The sequence below is a fragment of the Canis aureus genome, chromosome 25, assembly GCF_053574225.1.
Source record: "Canis aureus isolate CA01 chromosome 25, VMU_Caureus_v.1.0, whole genome shotgun sequence".
NCBI classification, from domain to species: domain Eukaryota; kingdom Metazoa; phylum Chordata; class Mammalia; order Carnivora; family Canidae; genus Canis; species Canis aureus.
Window position 1 is genome coordinate 39,264,922 of NC_135635.1, and position 26,195 is coordinate 39,291,116.

Here is a 26,195-nt window from a genome sequence, read left to right on the forward strand (position 1 = left end):
AGCAGGGGATTCGGACATGTGACACCAAGTCAGGCCCAAGTCCTTTCCTGCCCAGAATGTGAGGTCTAGGTGGATTTGGGGGAAGGAGGAGAGTTGGGGCATGGCACATGGACTTGCACTCTGCAACAACTTCCACAAATCTGGACAGAGATCCTTCATACCCCAAACCAGTAAACTCAAGTGTCCCCCCCATGCCCATGCCCAGCACAAGATGCTTTAATCAGCCTGTCCCTCTGTATGTCTTCGTGTTTGAGTTGGTCATTGTCCAGGTGTACTTCTGTGCCGCTGTTCGTGGCCTCTGCTCTATGTTGTCTTCTGTGAGCCATCTCACCCCCAAGCCTCCCACCATACCCTCTGCCACCCAGGCACACTGGACACGGAGGCTTCCATGGTAACACTTCAGGCTTTAATACATTTTGCTAAGGATGATGGAAGGTGAGTAGGACATCTGGTCATTGAGATGGGAGGCAGCAGAGGGGTGGGGAGCCTCCAGGCCCCAGATCCAGTGCCCATCTCCATGGAGTCTGGAGGCAGCTGCTCTAGGCTCAGGGCCAGAAGTGGTATTACTCACTCTGAGCCCCTCCTCTGAGTCTTGTAGGCCCACGTGGGCTCACAGGGTCAGCTGGGGGAAGATGGGGTTACCTGGGCCCCAGGATCCTCCCCAAGGTCTTGCGCTCCCCTCACCCCCTGTCAGGGAACAGCGTCTCCCCGCACTTAACCCCAAAGGAAGTCCAACGGCTCTGCTGTCAGGGGACCCAAGGGAGAGCCTGCGGGGTGAGAGGCCCAGGGGTCTGGGCCGGCGAGGAGAGGGTCCTGGGGAAGCAGTCGGAGAAGGCAGAGGTGTCTCATCGATGAAGGTGGTGATCTCTTCCCGGAAGAAGCCAGGACCCCGTGGAGGTCCCCCACCTGACCCCAATACCCCACCCTCCAGGAATTGGCGAAGGCTAGCCAGCCCTCCACCTTCACCTTCCTCCTCATCCTCCTCATCCTCCAGCCTTTGCCTCCGACCCAGGTACTCAGGAGGGCCCCCCAGGGCTCGGCTCTGGGCTGGGAGGACCCGGATGTCATCAGAGGATGACCACTTATGCAGGATGGAGCCTGGTGCCCGAGGAGTAGAGAAGATGTTGGTCTCATCATGGGACAGACGGCGGGATAGAGGGACCTGGGAAGAGGAGCAGGTAGACGCAGAGATGCTACAGGGACAAAGTGGGAGTAGAGGCAGGAACCAAAGTGGGGACTCTGCAAGGTGGCTCCACCCCCTTAAGCTTTTGCAAAACATCTCTAATGGGCAAACCTGGTTCTGAGAGGTCTGAAGGGGAGCCTCTCTCACCACACCTTTCACCTACCCCTTAGGTGCCCTGCAGGCCAGGGCTAGGGAGTGGGGAGTCAGGATGGTTAGCAGAGACTGGAGACAAATAGTAAGGGGGTACCTAGAATAGGAGGTGCACTCCCTAGTTCCATACCTGTAAGTAGTGGACCCTCTCAAGAGGGGGAAAGAGCATGTGCCGTCCAGGCAGCAGCTTCACCTGGGAGGGGTCCCTGCTCCCTGGTCCTGTGGCACCGTTAGCATCAAAGCGAACTTTACACACTCGGCCATCTGCATAGTCATCACAGCCCCCGTCTAGGAGAGAAAAGGGGCAGGGTGGTTACAGGCAGGGAATACCCACTTCCCTCCCCACCCCCCTTTAAAACCTCCTGCCTCCTTTGTAAGCTTGGGTGCCGTGGGGTGTGGAATCCTTCTGTGCCCACTAGTCTGTAAGCTCCAAGAGGAAAAGCAAGAGTTTCTAACGTCTTTGCGTTCAGAGTTAGGTCCCTAAGGCTTCATACATAAAGAGGCATTTATTGAAACAGTTACAACCCCACCCAAGAACTGTCCCTCCAGGTAGGGGTCTCTCTTAGGGAGCTCAGCCTCCTCTTAGTTCCACAGCCTCCCTTTATAGTTGTGTTAGGGCTCTGGACTGTTTTTCGGGTACTCGGCCTGGAGAGTGGAGGCAGAGCTGGGTAGTGTGGGCTTCCAGAGGGAAACTGACACCGGGTGCAGGGAGCCCTCGGTGCAGAAGGAAGCGGTGGGTGTACATGGGGTGCGTGATTAGGGAAAGGGGAGCCCAGAGTCAGCTCAGGGCCGGCGCAGGTTCTGTCCAGGAGGGGGCACTCCAGAGCAGCCCGTCCCCACACAGAGAAGGGCCGGTGGAAAGGCGCAGAAAAGGGAGCCGAAGCCCGAGAACGCCAAAGCCCAGTCCTTCCTCTGACCGTCGTCGCCGTCCTCCTCGGACATGATGGCCACGCACTGCTCCCACACGGTGCGCACGTCGGCCCGGTAGCGCTCGCAGGACCAGATGAAGGAGGGCAGCAGCAGTGTCTGTGCCATGGAGCACCACAGCACAGCCAGCACCATCCACGGCGGAGCCGAGTCCGACTTAAGGGAGAAGAAGCTCACCACCTAGCGGGAGGATGGGGAATGGAAAGGCGCGGGGTCACGACCCAGCCGGCTCCCAGAGGTCCCACTTGGCCCCCCACCCAATATCCTAGTGCGGGGGGTGGGGGGGTGCCGAAAAGGGATGGCCCAGTTCACAGAGGATCGTGATGGAGGCAGAGTTGGAAGGGGAGATGGGATGAACAGAGGGGAAGGGACTGATTCAGGGGAAGGTCCGGGGTAAGTACTGCAGACAAAGCCCTGACATCCAGAGGGACAGAACACTTGAACACAGAGAGAAATTCAGGAATCCGAACTAGCTGGGGATGCATAGCTGGGGTGGTGGGGTGAGCTCTCAGGGGTTGCCACCCTGGAGTGCTCAGGGACCCTGTGGGATGTCCTGAGACTGTTAGGGAATGGAGACTGGACTGGGCTGCTGGACAGTGGGCTGGGGGGCTTAAGTGTGGAGCCACAGGATAGATGGTGGCGCTGGAAGACGGGGAGTGGGGTTGAGTAGCAGAAGCTGGAAAGCAGATGACAAGACTGGAGGCAATGGGAACTGGGAGCTGGATGATAGGGGTGGGGGGCTCACAGATGGGGGTGGGCAGAAGAGACGAAGGTGGATGGCAGAGTTGCTGTATGGCTAAAGGACTTGGAAGTCAAGCGATTGTGCTGGGGCCCGGACTAGGGAGAGCAGGTGGGGGACCCCAATCTCACCAAGATGGGCACCCCTGTGAGTGAGTCATAGAGAAAGACGATGGCGCTGACCAAGTTGGTGACCTGCAGGGATGTCTTGGCCGACTCAGAGCCATCCAGCGAGGACCGCCGCTTCCCTCTGGCATCCTCCACCACAATGGCTGGCACCTCAAAGGCTGGCCGGGTACCCAACCCCCCTGGCCCAGCCCCCTTGGCACCACCCCCAGCCCCTGCTCTCGGGCCGCCCAGCCGAGCCCTCCGGGGCCTGGCCCACAATGTCTGGTAGAAGGTGATGGCCACACAGACCAGCCCCATGACAATGCCCCCAAGTAGCAAGAGGCTGAAGCACACGCCAAAGCCCAGGCCGATCTTGGAGACTATGAACTGGCAGCCACGGGCATAGTACCGCTCGCCATTGTTGTGCCAGCCAATGGAGGGTAGTGTGGAGAGGATGAAGCTGACCATCCAGATGCCCATGACAGCGTGCAGTGCCTGCTTCTTGGCGTTGCTAAGGCGGTAGTTGACAGGCCAACGCACCATCCACATGCGATGGTAGGAGAGTGAGGCGACTGTGAAGCAGGTGGCCAGGGCCAGGGTATAGTAGGTGGACACGAAGACCTTGCAGATGCTCTCGTTCCAGTCATAGTCGGAGGAAGCCTGGCGCCGTAGCTGCACCACAGCGAAGGTGGTGAGGGGCACAGCCGCCATGAGTATGTGTGTGCCCGCCAGGAAGCAGAGCAGCAACTCCAGCGGCTTGTGCTTCTGCTGCTTGGCCGAGATGCTGAGGATGATCCAGGCATTGGCCAGCAGCGCCAGGAGCCCACAGGCAAGCCAGGACAAGGCGTTTGAGCGCAGGGAGGCCTCCTCTGCCCCTGCTCCTCCCCGAGCCATCCTATCCCCGGCTCCCCCCACCCCCTTGAACTCCTGGGGGTGGGGGCTGGGTCTCACCCAGGAGCCCCACTCATACACACACCCATGATGCACACAATTCCTGCCCTGTGGTGAAGCAGGCCGCCTCTAGGCCTACCCTGCTGCTCAGCATTGCATGACTGACCCAGCTAAAGTCCCGTGTGGAGGGCAGGGGAGGAGACTGAGGGTCAGCAGAGGTGGTCCTCAGCCTCCATATTGGGTGGTGCCCTTCCTGAAGTATCTCTGTGGTCAATGAGGGAGGCAGGCTGACTGCTTTCCCAGCTATGAGGCTGGCTGAGGAGCTTTGGTCCCCATGCCGGGACTTCCAGGTCTCCTCTTCCTCTGGTTCTTGACCAGTCAAGGATCTTCTGGGCACCCCCAAGGGGTGTGGAGGGTTAGGCTCAGCCACCTGGACAAACAGCAAGGGAGAAATGACATGTGGGAGGGGGAGGGTAAAGGTAGGGCAGGCTGGTCTCTGACAGATTTCTCATGCCCCCTTCTCTTGAAATCATAGAAATAACGGATTACTAGGGGCCATGGGGCCATTCAGAACATTCTTCTGCCTTCAATCAGATGGCCAGTCACAGCCCACACAGGTAGGAGACCTGCTTTCCAGACCTTGAGAAAGAAGGTATTCAGACCCCCCGTCTCCTATACTTTTTGGCCCTTTTTCTTCCCTCTGGCATTCCCAGGTCCCCTCTTCTTATAAACCCTGCTCAGTGCTATTCAACCCTTATCTTCACGTCCCCGAATCTCTCTCCAGAGCTACTGCTGGAGATGTATGACTTGTTTCTTCTTGAGGGTTCGCAGTAAACTGGGATATGTAACCTATTCCAGCTCCTGGGCCCAGGGGTGTTGGTGCTTAGCCCTATTTCCCCAAGCCTGCATGATTCCCCTTGAGCTCACCAGGGATCTGGGAAGATAGAAGAAAGGAGGCTGGGACCAAGGGAGGGGGGCTAGGGAACACGCAGGCGGGGAAACCACTGACATCAGAAGCATCCAGAAATGGAAAGATGGGGATCTAGGGGAAGGAGGAGAGTTTGAGCAGAAGAGAAAGAGGGGGCAAAGTGATAGTATCTGAAAATAGAAGGGAACCCCCAGAGACCCCTGGAGTGGAGGCTTGGGAGGGAGAGGGATTGTGTGGAGGGAGGGAGCAGGAAACAGGGAGGCTGAGAAGAAAAGCCAGATTTCCATAAGGTGCTGACTCCCACTGGTGGACCTCCATTCTTTTCTCCCCTGCCCCAGCCTCAGTCTCCCTCTGCAGGGAGGGAGGAGAGTCCTGACTTGCCAGAAGCTGAGCTTCAGGGAGTCCTGGGGAGGGGGTAAGAGGAAATCAGGTGAAACCCTGAACAGAGTGGAGGCAAGAAGGATGAGCTAACGGCTTTGGCTTGGGGGGGGGGGTAATAGGGGTGGTGTAAAAATGGGGCACAGTAGTGAGAGGGTCTGCTTTCTGTGGAAGACCCTCCGATCCTTGATCCTTGCCCTCCCTGAGAGGTCCTAGTCCGCCCCCCACCTTTGTTCCCTTCGGAGCCCAGTACACCCCAGTTGCCATGGCAATGGCCAGCCAGAGGGAGGTGGAAGGAATTGGTCAGCAGCGCCCCCCCCACTACTCTCCTCTACAGCCTGGCACCCCTTCCCACCTACCCCCCCCACCCCAGCCCCAGCGGGTGGGCTCGGGAAGAAAGAGATGGGGAGTCAGAGAGGGAGGGAGGCAGGAAGGATGTGAAGGACAGAGAGGAGGTGAAGGACAGAGGAAGGCGGGGGTTTCTGGGGGACTCTGCCGCGGGCAGGGGTCCCTCGCCCTTCGGGGTGAAGGGGTAAGGTCAGGCGGCTCCTCCCTCCCGCCACCCACCCTCTGCTCCCGGGCAGTGACAGCAGGTGGCTGGGGAGGAGGGGCCGGCCGGAGGGGAGAGGAGGCGGCGGCGGCGGCGGCGGCGTGGGGGAGGCGGGGAGGGGGCCGCGGGGCCGGGGCCGGGGCCGGGGCCGGGGCCGGGGTCGTCTTACCTCTGGCCGCGCCCGGCACTGCCATGGGGACCGCGCTCCCGAGCGGCTCGCCCGGGCTCCCGCCGGCTCGGGCTCGGGCTCGGGCTCCGGCTCCGGCTCCGGCTCCGGCTCGCCCGCCCTCCTCCTTCCCTCCCTCTTCCCTCCGGGCCTCCCTCCCCCCGCGGTCCCGGCCTCCGGGGCTCGGGCCGCCGCTCCCCCGGGCTCTGCCCCGGCCGCCCCGCGCTGTCGGGGCCCCCCCTGCCGGAGGCCCGCGCCGAGAGCCCCAGGTCGGGGGCCGGCGGGGAGCGGCTCGGGGGGCGCGGGGGCGAGTGCGGGGCGGGGAGCCGGACGGCGGCGACTTGGGGGGGAGGGGCAGCGAAGGCGCCGGCAGGGAGGGGGCGAGGACGCCGGCTGGGAACCGGCTTCATTGGTGAGACGGTTCGTGTCCTGCCCCCACCCCAGCCCGCTTTCCGACACGAACACAAGCTTCGGAGGCAGCTGGTGGTGTTCGGGGAGGAGGAAGCGTGTGTCACTGAGTGTATCCGCGAGGGCTGCGCCCGGCGTGTAGCCCCGGAGGGACAGGTGCTGGAGGTTGCGAGGAAGCTGGGGCTGCTGGGGGAGGGGGGCACAGGTCTAAAAGAATGCACCCCCCAACACACACACACGCATCGCTTCCTCCTCCTGGAACACAAACTCACACTTCTGTTGGGGATGCACACAATTGGCAGGCACACATTACAGTTTCTCTTGGTCCCTTTTCCACCATACACATACGTGTACGTGTGTAGCACACACAACCTTGCAGCCTCTCCCTCAGTACATGAGAGGGGCCTGACTAGGAATCTGGGCCTCCGGCAAGCACACCCGGCCCCCGTGGGGTGGGCAGGTGGGTGATCAGCCTCCCGGGAATGTTTCTTTCTCCAGGGAAGCTTCGTCTCCTTCCCCTGGCGGGCCTGGCAACCTCTTCTCTGGGTCTGATCCCAGAGATCAGAAGATCCGGGTCCAGGGAGAAGAGTCTGTCTGCCTGTCTCTCTCACATACACACATGTACACACGAAGGAGAGCATCTTCTCGACAGTAAGTTTATTGTATTCTTCTGTCAGCTCAGGGAGGCAGGGGCGGGAGTGGGCAGCAATGCGGAGCCAGCAGTGGGGAGTCCTGGCAGCAACTGGGTGTTCTTCCTGGAAGGGGCAAGCTGGAAAGAGAAGACTCCTCGGGGAAAGGCGGTAGGGACTGAGACAGATGGTGAGAAAGGGAAGGAAGGAGAGGCAGAGGAGCCCGCGGATCCTGAGAGAAATGGATCAAGAAGAGGAGGAAGAATAATTGTAACCCCAATTTTCCTGTATCCTGAATGGTTTTGGGGGGGAAATGAAGGAAAGTACAGGGCAGTGGCACTGAAGCCCAGCATGGTCAATCCTTCATAGGAGGTCCCCTCAGAGGGTTCCCTCTCCAGCCAACTTCCCACCCCCTCCCCCTGGCAAAGCTCACCTTCCAGAAGGTTCTGCAACAGGGTGAGTGGTAGGTCACTGGGCACTCTCCCACAGGGCCTGTGCTCCCAGCCTGTGCTCTGATTAGGAGAATTGGCAGCTTTGTCCTCTGGTAACATGATTCTGCCACCAGCAGGTGATAGAGCAGGGATTTTAGGCAGGGAAGTCTTCTGTGTTTCTGAACTCTCTGAGGCAGGCCCTGCCTGGTGTGGTGTGCCCTTATGAATCCAGGGGTAAGGACTGGGCATCAGTGACTAATCAGCTGCAGAGATCTGCGGGATTCTTGTCTCTGTGTTCGGGATAGAGCCCTGGAACTAGGGGTTAAGAGACCTGGGCTACTCCTGACACTGGCACTTCCTAGCTGTGTGACCTTGGGCTATCATCTGACCCCTCCGAGTTCCATTTCTGATCTATAAATTGGAGATACTAGTCTTGGTCCTGACACTACTGCTCTGTAAGATTTTCTTAAGGTTTAAACAAACAAAGGATGTGAAACTGGCTCTGAAATTGAGTGGTCCTGTTTGGCTGACAAGGAATTGTGTCTGTGTACAAGTGTGGGCTCTGTACATGGGTGTGTGTCCAGGGCTGCCTGTTTGTGCACATGTCAGGATGTGAGTCTATGCCCTGCCGACACAGAGTGAGAAGTGGGCAGGATGGAGCAGTGGAGGCTGGCAGTCAGGAGCCTTTTGATCTGGATCTACCCTCGACTGGCTCTGTCCCAAGGTCCTTCCACTAATATGACAGTCCTGTGCTTCATGCTTCAGACAGCCTGCCCTCCAAGCCAGCCTTGCCCTCCAAGCCAGTCAGGGCTGGTCCCGCATGATTCCCTGGGATCAGGGGGCAGTGGGGGAGAGAGTTGGGAAAAAGTCACCCATAGGGCTAGGCTTGATGCAAAGGAAACGGGGAAGAAATGGCGTAAGCCTCTGCAAGAGGAGGACCAATGGCTAAGTGTGAATAAGGAGAGCTGGAGAGGGCTGGAAGTGCTGGGGTCTGCTACATTCATCTGGTCCGCAGGCCCAGGAGCCCAGCAGGAAAGGCAGGGGAGGACAGCCGGTGAGCTTGCAAGCCGGAAGCTCCACCTGGCCCCGCGCCTCAAATGAGACTACATGTCTTCTGGATCCGGCTGAAGGACAAGGAAGAGCAAGTTTATTCTTCTCCAAATCGCTTTGCATCCTCGAAGCTCCTTGTCTCCCAGACCACACTCTCCCTTCTTGGGCAGTGGTGGTCTGTCCCTGGACCATAGCTGCTGGGTGGCACCCAGAAATATCCCAGGCCTGCTGCCCCCTCACCTCTGCTCCCCGCCTTCTTCCTGCTTCCTACCTCCTCAACCACCCCACCTTTGCACCCTTCTTTGCCCTCCACCACCTTCCTTGAGCACCCACTTTCTCACTTCCATCCTATAACCCCGCCCCCCACCTCTCCCCACCAATTCCTTACTGGGAGCACTGGCAGGTCTTCTTCTCACTGAGGAGTCTCTTGATCTGAGACATCCGCTCTGCCTGGCGCTGTCCAGGAAGAAGGAGGGGAGTGGTGAGGGTCCCAGGCCTCCAGAAGGGACATGCCCTTTGGAGGGGGGAGTGGGGAGAGCTGGGAGAGGAGAAGCAGTTACTGTAACTGAGGCCACCTGTCCCAGGGTTAACTCTTTGCTCTTTCTGCTCTCTCCCAGTGCATGGATGGGTGCATGGGTGGGATCTTGGACTGGGAGAGAGCGGTGCTGGGGGTGGGGGTGGGGCGGCGGGCGGGAGGCAGGCAGAGGGAGCCAGAGCAGAAGCAGGCCACATGCACAGGGCTGCCCTTGTTTCTCTATGGGCCTCAAGTGCTCAGATGCCCTGTGGGGGTACAAGGGGGGCCTGGGGAAGCGCACTCACCCTGCGGCGCCAGCACTTAACACAGCAGAAGACGCAAAGCCCAATTAGAAGCAGAAGGCCTAAGATCCCGCCCAGCGTGATAGCCAAGAACTTTGGCCAGGACTTGATGACCACTGGGGATGAAACTGCAAAGGAGAGAGAGATGTTCCCGCTCACTGCCCTCCGTCAGGGTGTTCTGGAAGGCCCCAGGAAGGCCTTGCTTCCCAGGTACACCTGGGGCTGGGAGAGCAGAGCAAGGTCCATGGGGCTCTCTCCCAGGCCATCAGGGCTGAAGGGGAAAGGCTGAGAAAGGGGTCTTAAGGTTTAGAGACTACAGGGCACTCTGGGGAACCGGAAGCAGCAGTTTCAGGCTGTGCACAGTGCATGCGTGTGTACCTGCGTGTGTGCGGGTGTCCAGGTTTGGAAAGGAGGTAGGGAGGGGGCTCTTGGTCAGATGTGCTGCATTCTTGGACTGTGAACCTTAGGGAGGTGAGAACTTGTGGGGTTGCAGGTAGGAACCATGCCTCGCCTTATCTCCTTCCCCCTGTGGGTCCAGGCAGTTTGAGAATAACCTACCCATCTCAGGGGAAGAGGGAGGCTGGGACCCTGGGTGGTCTCCACCAACCCGGGGAAGGTCCCAGAGCTGAAGAGGGAGGGGCTTGAGGTTAGGCCAGGAGCCTGGATCATCACTCACCATTGAGGCTGGATGCCAGCAGGACTTTGTCCTTGTCACTCAGGAGACACTGCCACGTTCCCCCCTCAGGATCCACCACCCATACCAGCTTCTGCTGCTTTGAGACCTTGGCAGCCTGCTCTTTCAGATTCAAGCTCAGTGTCAGCTCAGGGGAGGTGGGTCCCAGCACCTCACAGGTCAGATTGTTCTGAGAACTATTTGCTGTGGGAGGACAAGAGCCTGAGGCTGGGAGCCTGGATCTCTAAGTTCCTGGCACCTCCATACTTTAAGAGGATTCAGTAGAACAATCAAAATGCTTCACATGGATGCTCCTCTTTGAGCCTCTCAGAGCACATTTTCAAGTAGTTATAGAAAACACGCACACACACACACAGCTTTTGAGACCTGGGTCTTGGACTTGTATCTTAACCCCACTGCTTACTATCTGTGTGTCCCTGCAAGTTACTTGACAATCCAAGCCCCAGACATTAATTAAATACACAATAAATTCACAAACACATGTAAAGCTCTCAGATGGGTCTGGCATGTACTGAGCATCAAATATTAGCCATTACTATTTGTGGAGTTTTGGTGATGGGGGAGATAAGGAAGTGAAGAGCTCAATGCAGAGCCTGATGATACCCTCCTCACTACCTTAATAAGAGTGGATTTCGCTATCCTCAGAAGAAAGAGGCCCACAGAGGCAGGGGGCTTAGGGCCATAGAGGGGTGGGCAGAAGCAGAATTAGAGCCCTGGTTCTCAGCTCACACTCTTTGGGGATTCTCAGCAGAGCCCATCCCAGGCTGGCTCATAGATGTCAAGGAAGAACATGTGGATTCCAGTCTCAGTTCAAAACCAGCCCCAAGCCAGAAGGCCCTGGTTCAGCTCCATCAGGGAAGCAGGGCGGAGGGATCCCTTTTGGGGCCTCAGAGTGAACCCTGGGCCAGGTCCCTCTACCTCCTGCCCCTGCCCTCCCCTTCTCAGCCTACCTCCTCACCTCTCATTACCACGAGGTTCACTTCCTGGTACAACGTCCCCTTGGCAAGATTCAGGGTCAGGATTCCAGAACCAGCATACCGAGACAAAACTTGGGGCAAGGTAAAGCGGAGTGGGAGCGATTCCTTCATCTGAAGTTTGAGGGGGGCATGGGCCTCTTTCATAGACAGCTTCCTGTTCTCTAAGGTGAAGGAGATCCAGAGCAAGGACGAGGAGGCCCCCTGTGCCTGCCACCTCAGTTCCCCGACCAGGTTTTCATCTTCGAAGCTAAGTGGGAAGGAGAACTCCACCTGGTCCCCTTCTCTTGCATAGAATGTGTTAGAGACCTTCTGGAAAGCTGGAGGTGGGAAGAGAGAGAAGCTGGGTCAGGAGATAGGAAGTTGGGGGTATACGGGTACGGTAGGCATGGGCCAGGAGCACAAAGAGATGGAAGGGGAGGGACCGGGTGAAACCAAATCTTTAGGTTGCCACATCAAGCCCTTAAATTCTCATCTACTTCTTCAGTCCTCTCTGGTCTCTCCACCTGGCATGTTCCCAAGGCAGTGCCTCCTCCCACTGGAAGCCCTCATAGAGTAGCCCAGTCACAGGAGGCCTCTCCCTCCTCAGGATCTCTGGAGCACAAGGGGCATTTGGCATGCACTACTTAGGTGCATAATTTATCAGCCTTCACAAGATAAGGAGCAAATGCTTGCCTTGGGCTTACTATGTGCCATGCACTGTTCTGTTAAGTGCATTACACGTATTAGTTCTCGTGGTAACACTACAAGGTAGGTACTATCACGGTGAGCATCGTCCCTGAAACCAAGGCACAGAGAGGTTCAGTGACTGGCCCAAGGTCTCATGGTTAAGTCATAGCCAGGATTTCTGTTGGTCTGTGTGTTTAACCACCATACTACCCTCCGTGGGTCACATGAGGACCCAGCGGACAGGATCTGGGGTAGGACTTGCATTTTGGGCTCTTGGTGCAACAACCTCCCACCCCACTGGGGTGTGCAGCCTGGGATTCTACAGGTGCAATATATACAACAGGGCGGGCTTGCTGGTGTTAATGTCGTCTGAGTAAATGGATCTGCAGCTCAGTGGGAATGGGGGGCTAGGCAGCAAAGAAAACATGAGGCCTCCCTTGTTTCCTCCCTTGGGGCCTCCTCCAGGGGTCTTTGGGGCCCCTCACATCCTTATATCCCTTGTCCCTTCCTTCCTGTCTCTGTGTCCACCACTGAGAGGGGCAGCTCTTAGCACCCAGAGGAAGAGAGGGCTCAGTGTACCCCTTGGGACAGAATTCAGCTTCCCGGGGTGGCAGGGGGGAGACTGGCCCTGGCCTCCCTCTGTTGACCAGAAGCAGAGGGAGGAGCAGAGCAGTGAGAGCAGAGGGCCCGTCTGTGTGCCACTGAAGCAGACGGGAGAGGTGCCCCTCTTACCCAGCACCAAGACGTTTATGTTGAACTCCACTGTCTTCTGGCTCTGGGAGATGATACATGTCCAGGTGCCACCGTCCTGCAGCTCCGGCCAGGACAGTGAAAGGTTTTGGCCACCATGCTTGCTTTTGTTCCCTGGACCTTTCCATTGCACTGAAGGGCTACTCCCTGAGGGGTTTTCCAGGGTCAGGGTCAGCTGCTGCCCTTGCAGCAGGCGGATATTGCTGCTGCCACTGCTGCTGCCAGAGTCCCACTTGGCAGTCACTGTGGAAGGAGCAGGCCACCTGTGTCACACACGCCTTCCCCAAGGAGAAGGCAGAAGCCAGGAAACCAAGAATGTCTCTCCATTCCTCCCCCACCCCAACACCCAGGGACCCAGCCCCAGCCCAAGGCAGAGTTTCCCTCTCTCCTCCTGCTGGCTCCAATCCTCTCTGCCTTTGTCACTGCCCTACTCCCTCCTTCCTCTGGCTCCTCCCCCCCCCGCCCCCCCCCGCCCCCCCCCCCACCTCTCTGGATTTCTTTCTTTCCCACTGGCCCACCAACTGGGGGCCCAGAGGGGGATTTGAGGAGACAGGGGGGCCAGTTAGGCCAGGGCCTGTTTTCCCTGTAGGAACGGGAGTCAGGGAGGAAGACAGATTGGTTGGAGGGATCCTCTTCTACTCACAGTTGAACACCAGCAATTCCACCTCTTGCCTCTTGTCTGTGTCACAGAAGTAAATCCCTGAGTCAGCAACTTCGAGATCCTTGATGACCAGAGGAAAGGATCCTTGGTCCCACAGGTTTTTTTTCGATTCAACACGATGCTTCAGCCTGGAGCTGCCTGGGAGCAGAAGCCACATGGAAGAGGTTGGGGTAGCCTGAAGATGTGACAGCCCTGTGGAGGGCAATGCCCACGACTTTTCTGAGCTCAGCCTCTAACTTCCCGCAAAATTTGCCCCAAGTCAGAAAACCCCAGACTGGTGAGGAGGAGATTCCATCCCATGAGCTTGATTGGCCAGGATCTCATTAAGCCAAAATAAAATACTATCTTTATTTCAAGAGCACCAACCCCTACATGCCCAATACTTAACATGCATCATCTCAAGAAATCTTCACAACAATTCCAAGAAGTGAGTGAAGTGGCTTATTTTGCAGATTAAATAGTTGCCCCGACTCTTACGCATTGTTGGCAGGAATATAAACCGGTACAATTTCTTTGGGAGGTAATTTATAATATCTATCAGAATGACAAATGCACATACAAAGATACCTGTCCACCAAGAAGGAATAGGGTAAGTAAATTATAGTTTGCCCATTCAATGGAATGCTGTACGAGAAGAAGGAAGCTCTGTATCTACTGAATGGAGTAATAGCTAAGAAATATAATTAACTGAAAAGAGCAAGATATTGGACAGGCTTTGTTTGTTTACAAAGGAGGGAGAAATTTCTCTCTCTGTCATCTGCCTTGCATGGGAACAAATATTTCTAGAAGTAAACAGAAGAACACAGTAACTTTGGTTGCCCCTGGGGAGGAGTGAATACCCACCGACAGGTGTGGGATGGGGGGGGTGATTCTCACTACATACCCTTTTCTACCTTTTGGATTTGACTCCAGTAAGTGGCGGAGCCAGGATTAAAATCCAAGCCCATTGGGTATACTATGCAGTACTGTGTCTGGAAAGTTCCTCAAGCAGGGACACGTGGCCTCCCCCAGTCTCCTCTCCTAGTACCTAATAACCATCACCAGGAGGAAGTTCTTCTCTTTAGCTAATCACTTTCTGGATGTGGTGGCACCTTCAGAATTCCTGTAGAGGAAGGTTTTAAAGGCTATTCTCACATAGCAAACGCACAATTTTTTACTTAGAATACATATTTGGAGGGATGGGGTGAAGGTAGCTGAGAACAAAACCCCACCTTCAGCCCCTCGGGCTCTACTTCTGAGCAGTTATGGGTCTTCTCTCTGTTTGCACCTGGGTGTAGGAGACTGGGTGTCACATTGGCCCAGCATTCTCCCCTGCCTCCCTCTGCAGGCCTGGTAGGCCCATTCCCACTGCCCAGGTTCATCCTCCACAGGAGACCTTTCCAGATTAGCTGTAGCCCTGGGCTCTCCCTCAGCATACCACCAAGCCCTCTGTCCTTGGTTCTTTGGGGGTCCCTGCCCTCTGGCTCCTTCCCTTGCTCTGCACTTGGCTTAGTTCCTAGTTACTCTAAAATCCTGCTGCATTCTTTTCACAATCTACCAAGCTTCTTGGACTAGTAAGTAGCCTTCTTGGGTTCTGCCCCCTTTTCTACTTTGTTGGCCCTCTCCTCCTATGTGAGCACCATTTCCTTTTCTTCCTCTTGGGTTCTTGCTCTGACAATAGCATTTACGTGTTCCCCAGACTCTGTCTCACATCCTCTTCCCAATTTCTACAGACATTCTAAACTCCAGGGCACCACCTGTCAGTGCTATGGGTGACTCCCAAACTGATATTCCTGGACCCAGCCTCTCTCCTCAATTCTGAGATAGTTCCAGTGGCCCAAGGAATAACTTTATCTGAAAATCCTGCCATCCCCCAAAACTCACTTGGTTGTAAATGAAGTGGGTCACCCTTTCCCTAAATTAACTCTCCCTCCTTGCTTTCCCCTTCCTCTTCTGGGCCCTATCATGGCCCTGTCACTTGTATAGGCTGTCACACACTTTGTAAAAGAGATCACAAGGTGGTGTGAAAGATATAAGAGTATGGATGAGTCTGGGATACATCGTGGAGAAGATCGGTATTGCACCAAGCCTTGAAAGAAGAATAGGCAACAGGCCAGAACAAAGGGGAGGAATGAGCATATCTGGGAAGTGGAAAGGCTCCAGTGAGGAAACCACGAAGGCGTCTAGGTTTCCAACTGGGAAGCTGTGGGAAGTGATGCCCAGTAGTGAATGTCCAGCAGAGGCTTCCAGATCTGATCCAATGGGCTAGGGGGTGATGTGTACAAGGCATTGCTTTGCTAGTCAGTACTGAAGCAGGTGGAAGAGAAATCTAAGTAGGAGAGACTAGGAAGAGAGAGAATTGCCAAACTGCCAAGAAGCTTCCACTGTAATCCAGATAGGAGTTCTGTGGCCTTGGCTAATGACGGTGCCATTCTCTGAGGAAATAACAAAACAAAATAACAAAATTCAACTGAATGAATCGTGGAGATTTAATTGGCTTTATTAATGCATTCATGAGTTGGGCAGTATCCTATCTAGCAAGTAAAGGGGAACTCTGAAGGCCTACAGAGAAGGAAAGGTTTGTGGGGTTTTTAAAAAAGATTTTTATGAATTTGAGAGAGAGAAAAAAAAGCATTAGCAGAGGAGGTGCAGAGGGACAAGCAGAATCCCTGCTGAGTGGGACTCCATCTCAGGACCCTGAGATAATCTGAGCAAAGTCAGAGGCACCACCCAGGCACCCTCAAAAGGAAAGATTTTTAAAGGTAGAGAGGAGGTGGAAAAAAGGAAATTATTAGCAGAGAATCCATTGTTTTTTTGCAAGATCACCCTCCTAAGGGAAACAGATGGGGTCCATCAGTAAATTTCCTTTTTTTTTTTTTTAATTTTTATTTATTTATGATAGTCACACAGAGATAGAGAGAGAGGCAGAGACACAGGCAGAGGGAGAAGCAGGCTCCATGCACCGGGAGCCCGACGTGGGATTCAATCCCGGGTCTCCAGGATCGCGCCCTGGGCCAAAGGCAGGCGCTAAACCGCTGCGCCACCCAGGGATCCCCATCAGTAAATTTCCTAGTGCTGACCAGGAAATGCCCATGTTGATGGGTCAAAGGTCACATTTCTGGGGGTTGAAACTGCAGTTAAGTTAGCTCTTAAGTCTTGGTTTACTGACTCGGGGCCTTACCCCAAGTGACACCATTTTGGGCCTGTCACTTTCATTTTAACAAGATGAAACAGCAAAAGGAAGGAATAGGCTATTCCTTTTAAAGGAAGGAATAGCCATCATGGGTGAGTGTTGGGAAAACAGGATTGAAGTAGAGAAAAAGAAAAAATCCTGACTCCCTAGTTCAGAAATTAGGGGGAGTGAGGAGAATGAAACTGTCCTCATCAGAGATCAGGAACTTGAGAAGGGGAGCTGTTCTGGAAGAAGATCAAATCCTAGAAACAGAACAAAAGCACTGACACAAAAGACAAGAATTTTTAGAAAGGAGCACATTGTAACACCTCACAGGCAATCGAAAAATGCAAATTAAAAACAACACTGATATATTTTTCAATATCAAATGAGCAAAAAAAAAAAAAAAAGAAAGAAAGAAAAAAGAAACAGAAAGTGTTAAATAATACTACCCAGTACTGGCAAGGCTGCTAGTGGAAAAGGCATAGTTTAACTAGACTTCATGTAAATGAATAGAAACTCTCCAGAAGCAATCCTGCAGTATATACCATCTGTTATTAAAACTTTATGTCCTTAATGTCATTTCTAGTATGTTATTCTTAAAACAATAATTTAAAAATGCAAACCAGTACATATAAAAATAATAGTGTTGTCAATAAGGTGCAACATTAGATAAAAAGATAATGGCTGTATATTAGAGTATATTAATTTTTTTTTTAATTTTTATTTATTCATGATAGGCACACAGAGAGAGAGAGAGAGGCAGAGACACAGGCAGAGGGAGAAGCAGGCTCCATGCACCGGGAGCCTGACGTGGGATTTGATCCCGGATCTCCAGGATCGCGCCCTGGGCCAAAGGCAGGCGCCAAACCGCTGCGCCACCCAAGGATCCCTAGAGTATATTAATTTTTTAAAAGATTTTAGTTATTTGGGATCCCTGGGTGGCGCAGCGGTTTGGCGCCTGCCTTTGGCCCAGGGCGCGATCCTGGAGACCCGGGATCGAATCCCACGTCAGGCTCCCGGTGCATGGAGCCTGCTTCTCCCTCGGCCTATGTCTCTGCCTCTCTCTCTCTCTCTCTCTCTCTGTGACTATCATAAATAAATAAAAATTAAAAAAAAAAAAGATTTTAGTTATTTATTCACGAGAAACACAGAAAGAGGCAGAGACATAGGCAGAGGGAGAAGCAGGCCCCCTGCGGGGAGTCTGATATGGGACTTGATCCCAGGACCCCAGGATCACGACTTGAGCCAAAGGCAGATGCTCAACCACTGAGCCACCCAGGTGTCCCTAGAGTATATTAATTTTTTTAGAGTATATTAATTTGATGGAATATCAAGTTGGCACTAAAATAACCCAAATAATATTATTTCTTTCTTCCTATTAACCCATCCCCCCACCCATCTCTCCTCAGTAACTATCAGTTTGTTCTCTATGGGTAAGAATCTGTTTCTTGGTTTGCCTCTCTCTTTTATTTTTTCCCCCTTGACTTGTTTGTTTTGTTTCTTAAATTCACATATGAGTGAGATTATATGGTATTTGTCTTTCTCTGACTGACTTATTTTGCTTAGTATCATACTTTCTGGCTCTGTCCACATTGTTGCAAATGGCCAGATTTCATTCTGTGTAATAATAGTCCACTGTATGTATGGACTACATCCTCTATATACATAGGGATGCACATGTCCCTTTCAATTAGTATTCTTGTGGGGATCCCTGGGTGGCTCAGTGACTTAGTGCCTGCCTTCAACCCAGGGTGTGATCCTGGAGACCCAGGATTGAGTCCCATGTCAGGCTCCCTGCATGGAGCCTGCTTCTCCCTCTGCCTGTGTCTCTGCGTCTCTCTGTGTCTCTCATGAATAAATAAATACAATTTTTTTAAGGGTTCCTTTTCCTCCACATCCTCACCAACATTTGTTCTTTCTTATGTTTTTGATGTTTGATTTAGCCACTCTGACAGGTATAAGGTGATATCACATTGTGATTTTGATTTGCATCGATTTGCATTTCCCTCATGATGAGTGAAGTTGAGCATCTTTCCGTGTTGTCTATGAGCATCTATATGTCTTCTTTGGAGAAATATCTGTTCGTATCTTTTGCGCATTTTAAAATAGGATTATTTGTTTTTTGAGTGTTGAGTTGTATCAGTTCTCTACATATTTTGGATACTAACCTTCCATTAGGTATGTCATTTGCAAATACCTTCTCCCATTCAGGAGGTTGCCTTTTAGTTTGGTTGATTGTTTCCTTCACTGTGCAGAAGCTTTTATTTTGATGTAGTCCCTACAGATTATTTTTGTTTTTATCTCTCTGGCCTCAGAATACATTTTTGAAAGACACTCCTATGGCTGATGTCAAAGAAGTTACTGCCTGTGTTCTCTTCTAGGTTTTTTATGGTTTCAGGTCTCAAACTGAGGTCTTTAAGCCATTTTGACTTTACTTTTGTGTGTGGTATAAGAAAGTGATGCAGTTTCATTCTTTTACATGTTGCTGTCCAGTTTTCCCAACACTATTTGTTGAAGAGACTGTCTTTTTCCCATTGGATAGTTTTGCCTTCTTTGTTAAAGATTAATAGACCATGTAATTGTGGGTTTATTTCTGGATTTTCTCCTTTGTTCTGTTAACCATACTGTTTTGATTACTGATGCTTTGTAATATAACTTGGAAGTCTGAAATCGTGATGCCTCTGGCTTTGCTTTTCTTTTTCAAGATTTCTCTGGCTCTTTGGGGTCCTTTATGGTTCCATACAAATTTTAGGATTGTTTGTTCTAGTTCTGTGAAAACTGCTGTTGGTACTTTGACAGGGGTTGCATTAAATCTGCAGATTAAAAAAAAATTTTTTAAAAAATCTGCAGATTGCTTTGGGTAGTATAGACATCTTAACAATATTTGTTCTTCCCATCCATGAGCATGGAATGTTTTTCCATTTCTTTGTGTCATCTTCAATTTCTTTATCAGTTTATATTTTTCAGAATACAGATCTTTCACCCCCTTGGTTAGGTTTATTTCTAGGTATCTTATTATTTTTGGTGCAATTGTATTAAAACAATTTTTAATGAAATGGGAAATATTCATCATATGCATTTTAGACATTGCATTAGAGTAGACTACTTTTTAGTTTTGAATTACAATATTTATACAGACTCAGTACTTCCCTTTTCCCTTGCCTACCTTTCTAATATTACTGTAGAGAGTTTGGTATACATTCCTCCATACTTTCTTCTTTGTTCATGCAAACATATATTCACACATATTGAATTTTTAAATTAGAATGGAATTATACTGAGTGCCTGGGTGGCTCAGTCGGTTAAACATCAGACTCTTGGTTTTGGCTCAGGTCATGATCACACAGGTGATAAGACTGAGCCCTGCATTGGGCTCCAGGCTCAGCAGGGACTCGGCCTGAAGATTCTTTCCCTCTGCCCCTCCCCCAACTCTCTCTCTGGAATACATAAATCCTTAAAACAGGATTATATTAACATATACTCTTTCCACTTAAAATATGCTTTGACATCCTCCTAAGAATATACATGTGGAGCATGTTCATTCTTTTTGTTTATTTTGAAATTATGAGAGCTAATCTTTTAATTCTCAAATTTTTTAAATCAACATTTTTATTTCAATAGAACTGTAAGAAATAATACAGAAATCTTGAGTACCCTTTACCCAGGTCACCCCAGTGGTAACAACTTGCAAAATTGTAGAATATCACAGCCAGGATATTGACATTGACACAGTCAAGATACAGAACGTTTCCAACACCACAATGATGTTGCCCTTTTCTGGCCATCTCTCCTTCCTCCCAAACTCCTCCCTCACTTAACCTCTGGTAATCACTAATCTGTTCTCCATGTCTAATGATCTGTCATTTCAAGAATGTTACATAAATGGAATTATACAGTATGTTACCTTTTGGGATTGACTTCTTTTCAGGTTACTGTATGTATCTGTAGTTCATTCTTTTTACTGCTGAACAGTATTCCATTGTATAGATATAGCTAGTCACTCATTGAAGGACATTTGGGTTATTTCTAGTTGTTGGCTATTATGAGTAAACCTGCTATAAACAGTTGTATACAAATTTCTGGGTCGACAGAAATCTTCATCTCATTTCTCTGGGATAAATGCCTAGGAATGCAATTGCTGGGTTGTTGAACATTTAGTTAAGAAACTGAACTGGGCAGCCCCGGTGGCGCAGCGGTTTAGCGCCGCCTGCAGCTCAGGGCGTGATCCTGGAGACCCTGGATCAAGTCGGGCTCCCTGCAGGGAGCCTGCTCCTCCCTCTGCCTGTGTCTCCGCCTCTCTCTCTAGCTGTGTCTCTATGAATAAATAAATAAAATCTTAAAAAAAAAAAAAAAAAAAGAAACTGCTGCACTTTTTTCCAGAATGGCTATACCATTATATACTCCCACCAACAATGCCAGAGTAAACCAGTTTCTTGGCATCTTCACCAGCATTTTGTGTTGCTATTTTTTTTTTTTTATTTTGGCCTTTCTGATAGGTATGTAGTGATATCTCATTGTAGTGCTGATTTGCATTTCCCTAATGACTAATGATGTTGAACACCATTTTATGTACTTTTTGCCATCTCTATATCCTCTTTATAAGATATCTGTTCATATCTTTTACCCATTTTCTAATTGGATTGAGGTTTTGTTTTTTATTTTTTGGTAGTGAGTTCTGAGAGTTGTTTACATATTCTAGGTACTAGTCCTTTGTTGGATAGGTGGTTTGCATATATTTTCTTACATTTTATACATTGTCTTTACCTCTTCTTAGTAGACTTTTGCAGAGCAAAAAAGGTTTTAATTTTGATAAAGACCAATTTATGCATGTTTCCTTTTAGGGATTGTGCTTTTGTGGTTTTGTTTGTTTTAAAGATTTTATTTATTTATTCATGAGAGACACACAGAGTGAGAGGCAGAGAGACACAGCCGGCTCCATGCAGGGAGCCCGACATAGAACTCGATCCAGGTCTTCAGGATCACGCTCTGGGCTGAAGTCGGAGCTAAACCGCTGAGCCACCTGGGCTGCCCGGGATTATGCTTTTGTTATCAAGTTTAGGAACTCTTTGCCCAGTCCTGATCCTGAAAACTCTCTCATATATAATTTTACATTGAAGTTCATAGTCCATTTTGAGTTAGCTTTTAAAGAAGGCATGAGATTTAGGTCACGGGTTTGTTGTTGCTGGTGATCGTTTTTACCTATGGATGTCCAATTTTCTAGCACCATTTATTGAAAAGGCTATCTTTCCTTCAGTGAATTGTTTTTGCACCTTTGTAAAAAAAAAGGAAGTCAATTGGGCATATTTATGAGGATATATTTATGGGTTCTCTATTTTGCTCCATTTATCTGTGTCTGTCTACCTCTCTACAAATATCACACGATTTTTAGTACTTCAGTTATAGAAGTCTTGAAAGCTAGACTGATTTCTCCTACTTTATGTTCCTTTTTCAAAATTGGTTTCACTATCTTTGAGTTCTTTAGATTTCCTTATGAATTTTTGAATAATATTATTTAGATCTACACAAAAATCTTTCTGAGACTTTGATAGGAATTATGTTAAACCTGTATATCAATTTGGGGAGAACTGACAACTTTACAGTGTTAAGTCTTCCACTTATAAACAAGGCATGTCTCTCCATTTATTAGGTCTTCTTTGACTATTTTCATCAGTACTGTGTAGTATTTAGCATACAAATCCCGTGCATATTTGTTTCATTTACCTAAGCATTTTTGAGCGTTTGTAAATGGCATTTTATTTTTAATTTCTGTATGTACACATCCATTTCTAGTATATAGGAAAACAATAAATTTGCCTATGTATCTCTTATATTCTGTAACCTTACTAAACTCACATATTGATTCTAAGAAGTTTTTAAGATAAATATTCTTTAAGATTTTCTATATAAACAATCATGTCATTTGCAAATAGGAACAGTTTTATTTCTTCTCTTCTAATCAGTATTTCTTTTTTATCCTTTCCTTGCCTCATTGCACTGCTAGGAGTTGCAGTACCATGTTGAATACAGGTGGTAAAGCAGGTATATTTGCTCTGTTCCTGATCTTAGGGGAAAGTATTCAGTCTTTCATTATTAAGTATAATGTTAGTTGTAAGATGTTTTTTTAGATTCTTTCTAAATTTTCACTCAATTTGAGGTGCTCAAGTGGCTCAGTTGGTTAAGGGTCCAAATCTTGATTTTGGCTCAGGTTATGATCTCAGGGTTGCAAGATTAAGCCCCATGTTGGGCTCCACTCTGGGCATGGAATCTGCTTAAGATTCTCTCTCTCCTTCTCCTTCTGCTCTTCCTCCCTCCCTCCCTCCCTCCCTCCCTCCTTTCTCTCAAAAAAATAAATACATAAATAAATAAAATCTTGAAAAAAAATTTTTTCACTCGATTTAATGTATTCTTCTCTTTTTCTTGAGACTTCATTATTGACCCATGGAATACTGAAAATTTGTTGTTTTCAAGTGTTTGGAGATTTTCCTGTTATATTTCTGGTTTGATTCCATGTGGTCAGAGAACATACTACACAATTTCAATTCTTTTAAGTTTGTTGAGTTTTTTTTTTTTTTATGGCTCAAGATATAGACCATTTTGGTATATGTTCTGTGGACATTTGTAAAAGATGTGCATTCTGCTGCTGTAGGATAGAGTGCTCTATAAATGTCAGATCCTGTTGATTGATGGTGTTGTTGAGTTCTTCTATACCCTTGCTGATTTCTATGTAGTTGTTTTGTCAATTGTTGGGAGAGGGGTGTTGAAGACTCAACTATTTCTCCTTTTAGTTTTATCAGCTTTCCTTCACATATTTTGCAGACCTGCTGTTTAGTACATACCCATTTAGGATTACGAAGTCTTCTTGAAAGATTGACACTGTCATTATTATTTTCTTTTAAGATTTTATTTATTTTTTCATGAGAGACACAGAGAGAGAGACAGAGACAGAGACAGAGACACAGGCAGAGTGAGAAGCAGGCTCTAGGCAGGGAGCCTGACATGGGACTCAACTCGGGTCTCCAGGATCAGGCTCTGGGCTGAAGGTGGCGCTAAACCGCTGAGCCACCCAGGCTGCCCCTGCCACTGTCATTATATAATGTCCTTCTCTGACTGGTAGTTTTTTTGCTCTAACATTGACTTTATCTGATATTAATATATCCAATCTTGCTTTTCTTTGATTAATGCTTACATAGCATGTCCTTTTCTCCATCCTTTTACTTGTCAATCTGTCTGTGTCATTATATTTGAAGTGAGTTTCTAATAGACAATATATTGTTGGGTTTTGCTTTTTAATCTTCTCTGTCAAATCTTTGTTTTTAATTGGTATATTTAGACCGTTTACATTGAATGTACTTATTGATAAGTTAGAGCTTACGTCTGCTTGTTCTGATTTCTGTTTTCTTTCTCCTTTCTTTTTTTTTTTTTAAGATTTTATTTATTTATTCATGAGAGACACACACACACAGAGGCAGAGACATAGGCAGAGGGAAAGGGAGAAGTAGGCTCCATGCAGAGAGCCCAACGAGGGACTTGATCCCGGGACTCCAGGATCACGCCCTGGGCTAAAGGCAGGCACTAATCTGCTGAGCCACCCAGGGGTCCCTCTCCTTTCTTTTTTTAAAAAAGATTTTATTTATTTGAGAAAGAGAGAGAGAAAGAGCACAAGCTGGTGGGACAGGCAGAGGGAGAAGGAGAAGCAGACTCTCCACTGAGCATGGAGCCCACACAGGATCTATTCCAGGACCCTGAAATCATGATCTGAGCTGAAGGCAGATGCTTAACTGACTGAGCCACCTAGGCACCCTTTTTCTTGTCTATGTGTTTCTTAAATGTCTTTTTTTTTAAGTTTTATTTTTATTTAAGCAATCTTTACACCCAATGTAGGGCTTGAACTCACAACCCTGAGATCAAGAATCACATGCTTTTCTGACTGAGCCAGCCAGGTGCTTCTTGAACTTCTTTTTGTAACACACTTTTTAGAATAGTTTTAGATTTATAGAAATATTATGAAAATGGTAGAGTTTCCCTATGCTCTATATCAAATTTCTCCTCTTATTAACACTTTACATTAGTATTAAATATTTGTTATAAATAATAAAACAATTTTGGTACATTGTCATTAACTAGTCCATACTTTACTCAGATTTCCTTAGTTTTTATCTAATGTCCCTTTTTCACCCCAAGATCCCATCTAGGAGACCATATTACACTCAGTTGTCATGTTTCCATTGGCTCTCCTTGGCTATGACAGTTTCCTCAGATTTTCTTTGTTTTCAATGACTTTGACATTTTTGAAAAGTACCGGCCAGTTATTTTGTAGAATGTCTCTTTACTGGGGGGGGGTTGGTTCTAATGTCTTTCTCTTGATTAGACTAGGTTTATGGGGTTTAGGGAGGAAGATCACAGAGATAAAGTGCCATTTTCATTACATATCAAGGGTACATACTATCCACATGACTTATGAGTGTTGATTTTGATCACCTGGCTGAGGTAGTGTTCTTCAGCTTTCTCCACTGTAAAGTTATTCTTACCCCCTTTCCATACTATACACTTTGGAAATTAATAACTATGAACAACCCACACTTAAAGAGTGAAGAGCTATGTTCCACCTCCTTGAGGGCATATTATCTACATAAATTATTTGGAATTCTTCTATTCTATGTAGGAAATTTGTCTCTTTCCCTCATTTATTTATTTAGTCAATGAGTTATTGTATCAGTATGGACTCATAGATATTTATTTTATACTTTGGTATGTAAACATTTTAAAATGTGTTTTAGAATCCATTTTAATTGACCTGTGGTAATTGTACATTTTTAGTGATTACTGTAGGTACTACATTTTACATGTATATAACCTATCATGGTCTACTTTTGTTATCATTTTACCTTATCTGCCTTTACATTCTTTTAACCTCCCCATTTATTATTTTATTTTTTAAGATTTTATGTATTTATTCATGAGAGACACACACACACAGAGAGAGAGAGAGAGGGAGGCAGAGACACAGGCAGAGGGAGAAGCAGGCTCCATGCAGGGAGCCCAACCTGGGACTGACTCACCCTGGGTCTCCAGGATCAGGCCCTGGGCTGAAGGCGGCCCTAAACCACTGAGCCACCCAGACTGCCCTTTATTTTATTTTATTTAAAGATTTTCTTTATTTATATGAAAGAGACAGAAAGTAAGAGAGAAAGAGAGAGAGCACAAGCAGGGGGTGGGGTGCAGACAGACAGGGAGAAGCAGGCTCCCCACTGAGCAAGGAGCCTAACTCAGAGCTCAATCCCAAGACCTTGAGACCACAGCCTGAGCCAAAAGCAGATGTTACCGACTGAGCCACCTAGGTGCCCATATCTAATTAGTTGTCTTAAATATTTTCCCTATGTACATTTAGAAACACATAGATAATGTTTTCATTTTTGCTTCAAACATAATTTAGAAAACTCTAGAAGAAAAGGAAAGCTTAATATATTTATTCATATATGTGTTTACCTTGTTCTTTCTTCCTGATATTCTAAGATTCCTTCTCCATTATTTCCTTTCTGTTTAAAAGACTTCTATGAGCCATTCTTTTGGGCTAAGTCTGGCAACAAATTCTTAAGTTTTCTTTCATCTGAAGGTGTCTCGACTTCTCCTTAATTCCTAAAGATATTTTCTCTGGGTATAGAATTCTGGGCTTATTGTTCTCTTCTTTTAGTATTTGAATAATATCATGTCACTTTCTTCAGACTTGCATTGTTTCTGACAATAAATCTGCTGTCATTTAAAATGTTACCCCGTAGGTAAGGTAGTCAATTTTCTCTGTTTATTTTGAAGATTTTTTCTTTTGTCTTTATTGCTCAGAAGTTTAATTATGGTATTTTAATATATGCTAATAATACATAATATATTTCCTTAGATATATCCTGCTTAAGGTTTGCTCAGCTTCTTGAATCTATAGGCTAAT

General features: G+C 48.8%; 3 protein-coding genes and 1 long non-coding RNA gene across 7 annotated transcripts in view; 2 read left to right on the forward strand and 2 right to left on the reverse strand.

Annotated features, from left to right (window-relative positions):
- Positions 1-5,894, forward strand: part of PHB2 (prohibitin 2) — a gene marked incomplete at its 3' end in the record, with an annotated part of 124,993 nt that extends 119,099 nt beyond the window's left edge. The window contains exon 9 of the mRNA XM_077871797.1: positions 5,882-5,894. Within this exon, the coding sequence (XP_077727923.1) occupies positions 5,882-5,894 (13 nt within the window). The remainder of the gene's footprint in view (positions 1-5,881) is intronic.
- Positions 390-6,175, reverse strand: GPR162 (G protein-coupled receptor 162). Its single transcript, XM_077871238.1, has 5 exons — positions 6,023-6,175; positions 3,131-4,427; positions 2,251-2,440; positions 1,464-1,621; positions 390-1,162 (listed from the first exon to the last, which is right to left on the reverse strand). Exons 2-5 carry the CDS (start codon positions 3,998-4,000, stop codon positions 611-613), a joined length of 1,770 nt encoding a protein of 589 aa, XP_077727364.1. The 5' UTR covers positions 4,001-4,427; positions 6,023-6,175; the 3' UTR covers positions 390-610.
- A 206-nt stretch (positions 6,176-6,381) lies between these two features.
- On the forward strand, positions 6,382-14,271 carry LOC144297327 (uncharacterized). The gene is made up of 3 exons (XR_013364362.1): positions 6,382-6,583; positions 6,926-7,078; positions 13,131-14,271. It is a non-coding gene; the product is annotated as an uncharacterized LOC144297327 (long non-coding RNA).
- CD4 (CD4 molecule) overlaps positions 7,070-26,195 on the reverse strand; it is a 50,821-nt gene continuing 31,695 nt past the window's right edge. For 3 of the 4 annotated variants that reach the window (XM_077871240.1, XM_077871242.1, XM_077871241.1), the window contains exons 4-10: positions 13,084-13,239; positions 12,423-12,683; positions 11,006-11,341; positions 10,030-10,230; positions 9,357-9,481; positions 8,926-8,993; positions 7,070-8,611 (exon numbers count right to left, since the gene is read on the reverse strand). In XM_077871240.1, coding sequence (XP_077727366.1) covers positions 8,581-8,611; positions 8,926-8,993; positions 9,357-9,481; positions 10,030-10,230; positions 11,006-11,341; positions 12,423-12,683; positions 13,084-13,239 — 1,178 coding nt within the window. In that variant the 3' untranslated portion in view covers positions 7,070-8,580. The remainder of the gene's footprint in view (positions 8,612-8,925; positions 8,994-9,356; positions 9,482-10,029; positions 10,231-11,005; positions 11,342-12,422; positions 12,684-13,083; positions 13,240-26,195) is intronic. The other variant, XM_077871243.1, reaches the window with a different exon arrangement.

Bases quoted from the DNA above. Each gene is read 5' to 3' on its own strand.
- GPR162 (XM_077871238.1), bottom strand. From the start codon at position 4,000: ATGGCTCGGGGAGGAGCAGGGGCAGAGGAGGCCTCCCTGCGCTCAAAC. The intron at 2,441-3,130 runs GTGAGATTGGGG...TCCTCCCGCTAG, and splicing joins TCACAGGGGTGCCCATCTTG to GTGGTGAGCTTCTTCTCCCT. The intron at 1,622-2,250 runs GTCAGAGGAAGG...TTTCTCTCCTAG, and splicing joins CGAGGAGGACGGCGACGACG to ACGGGGGCTGTGATGACTAT.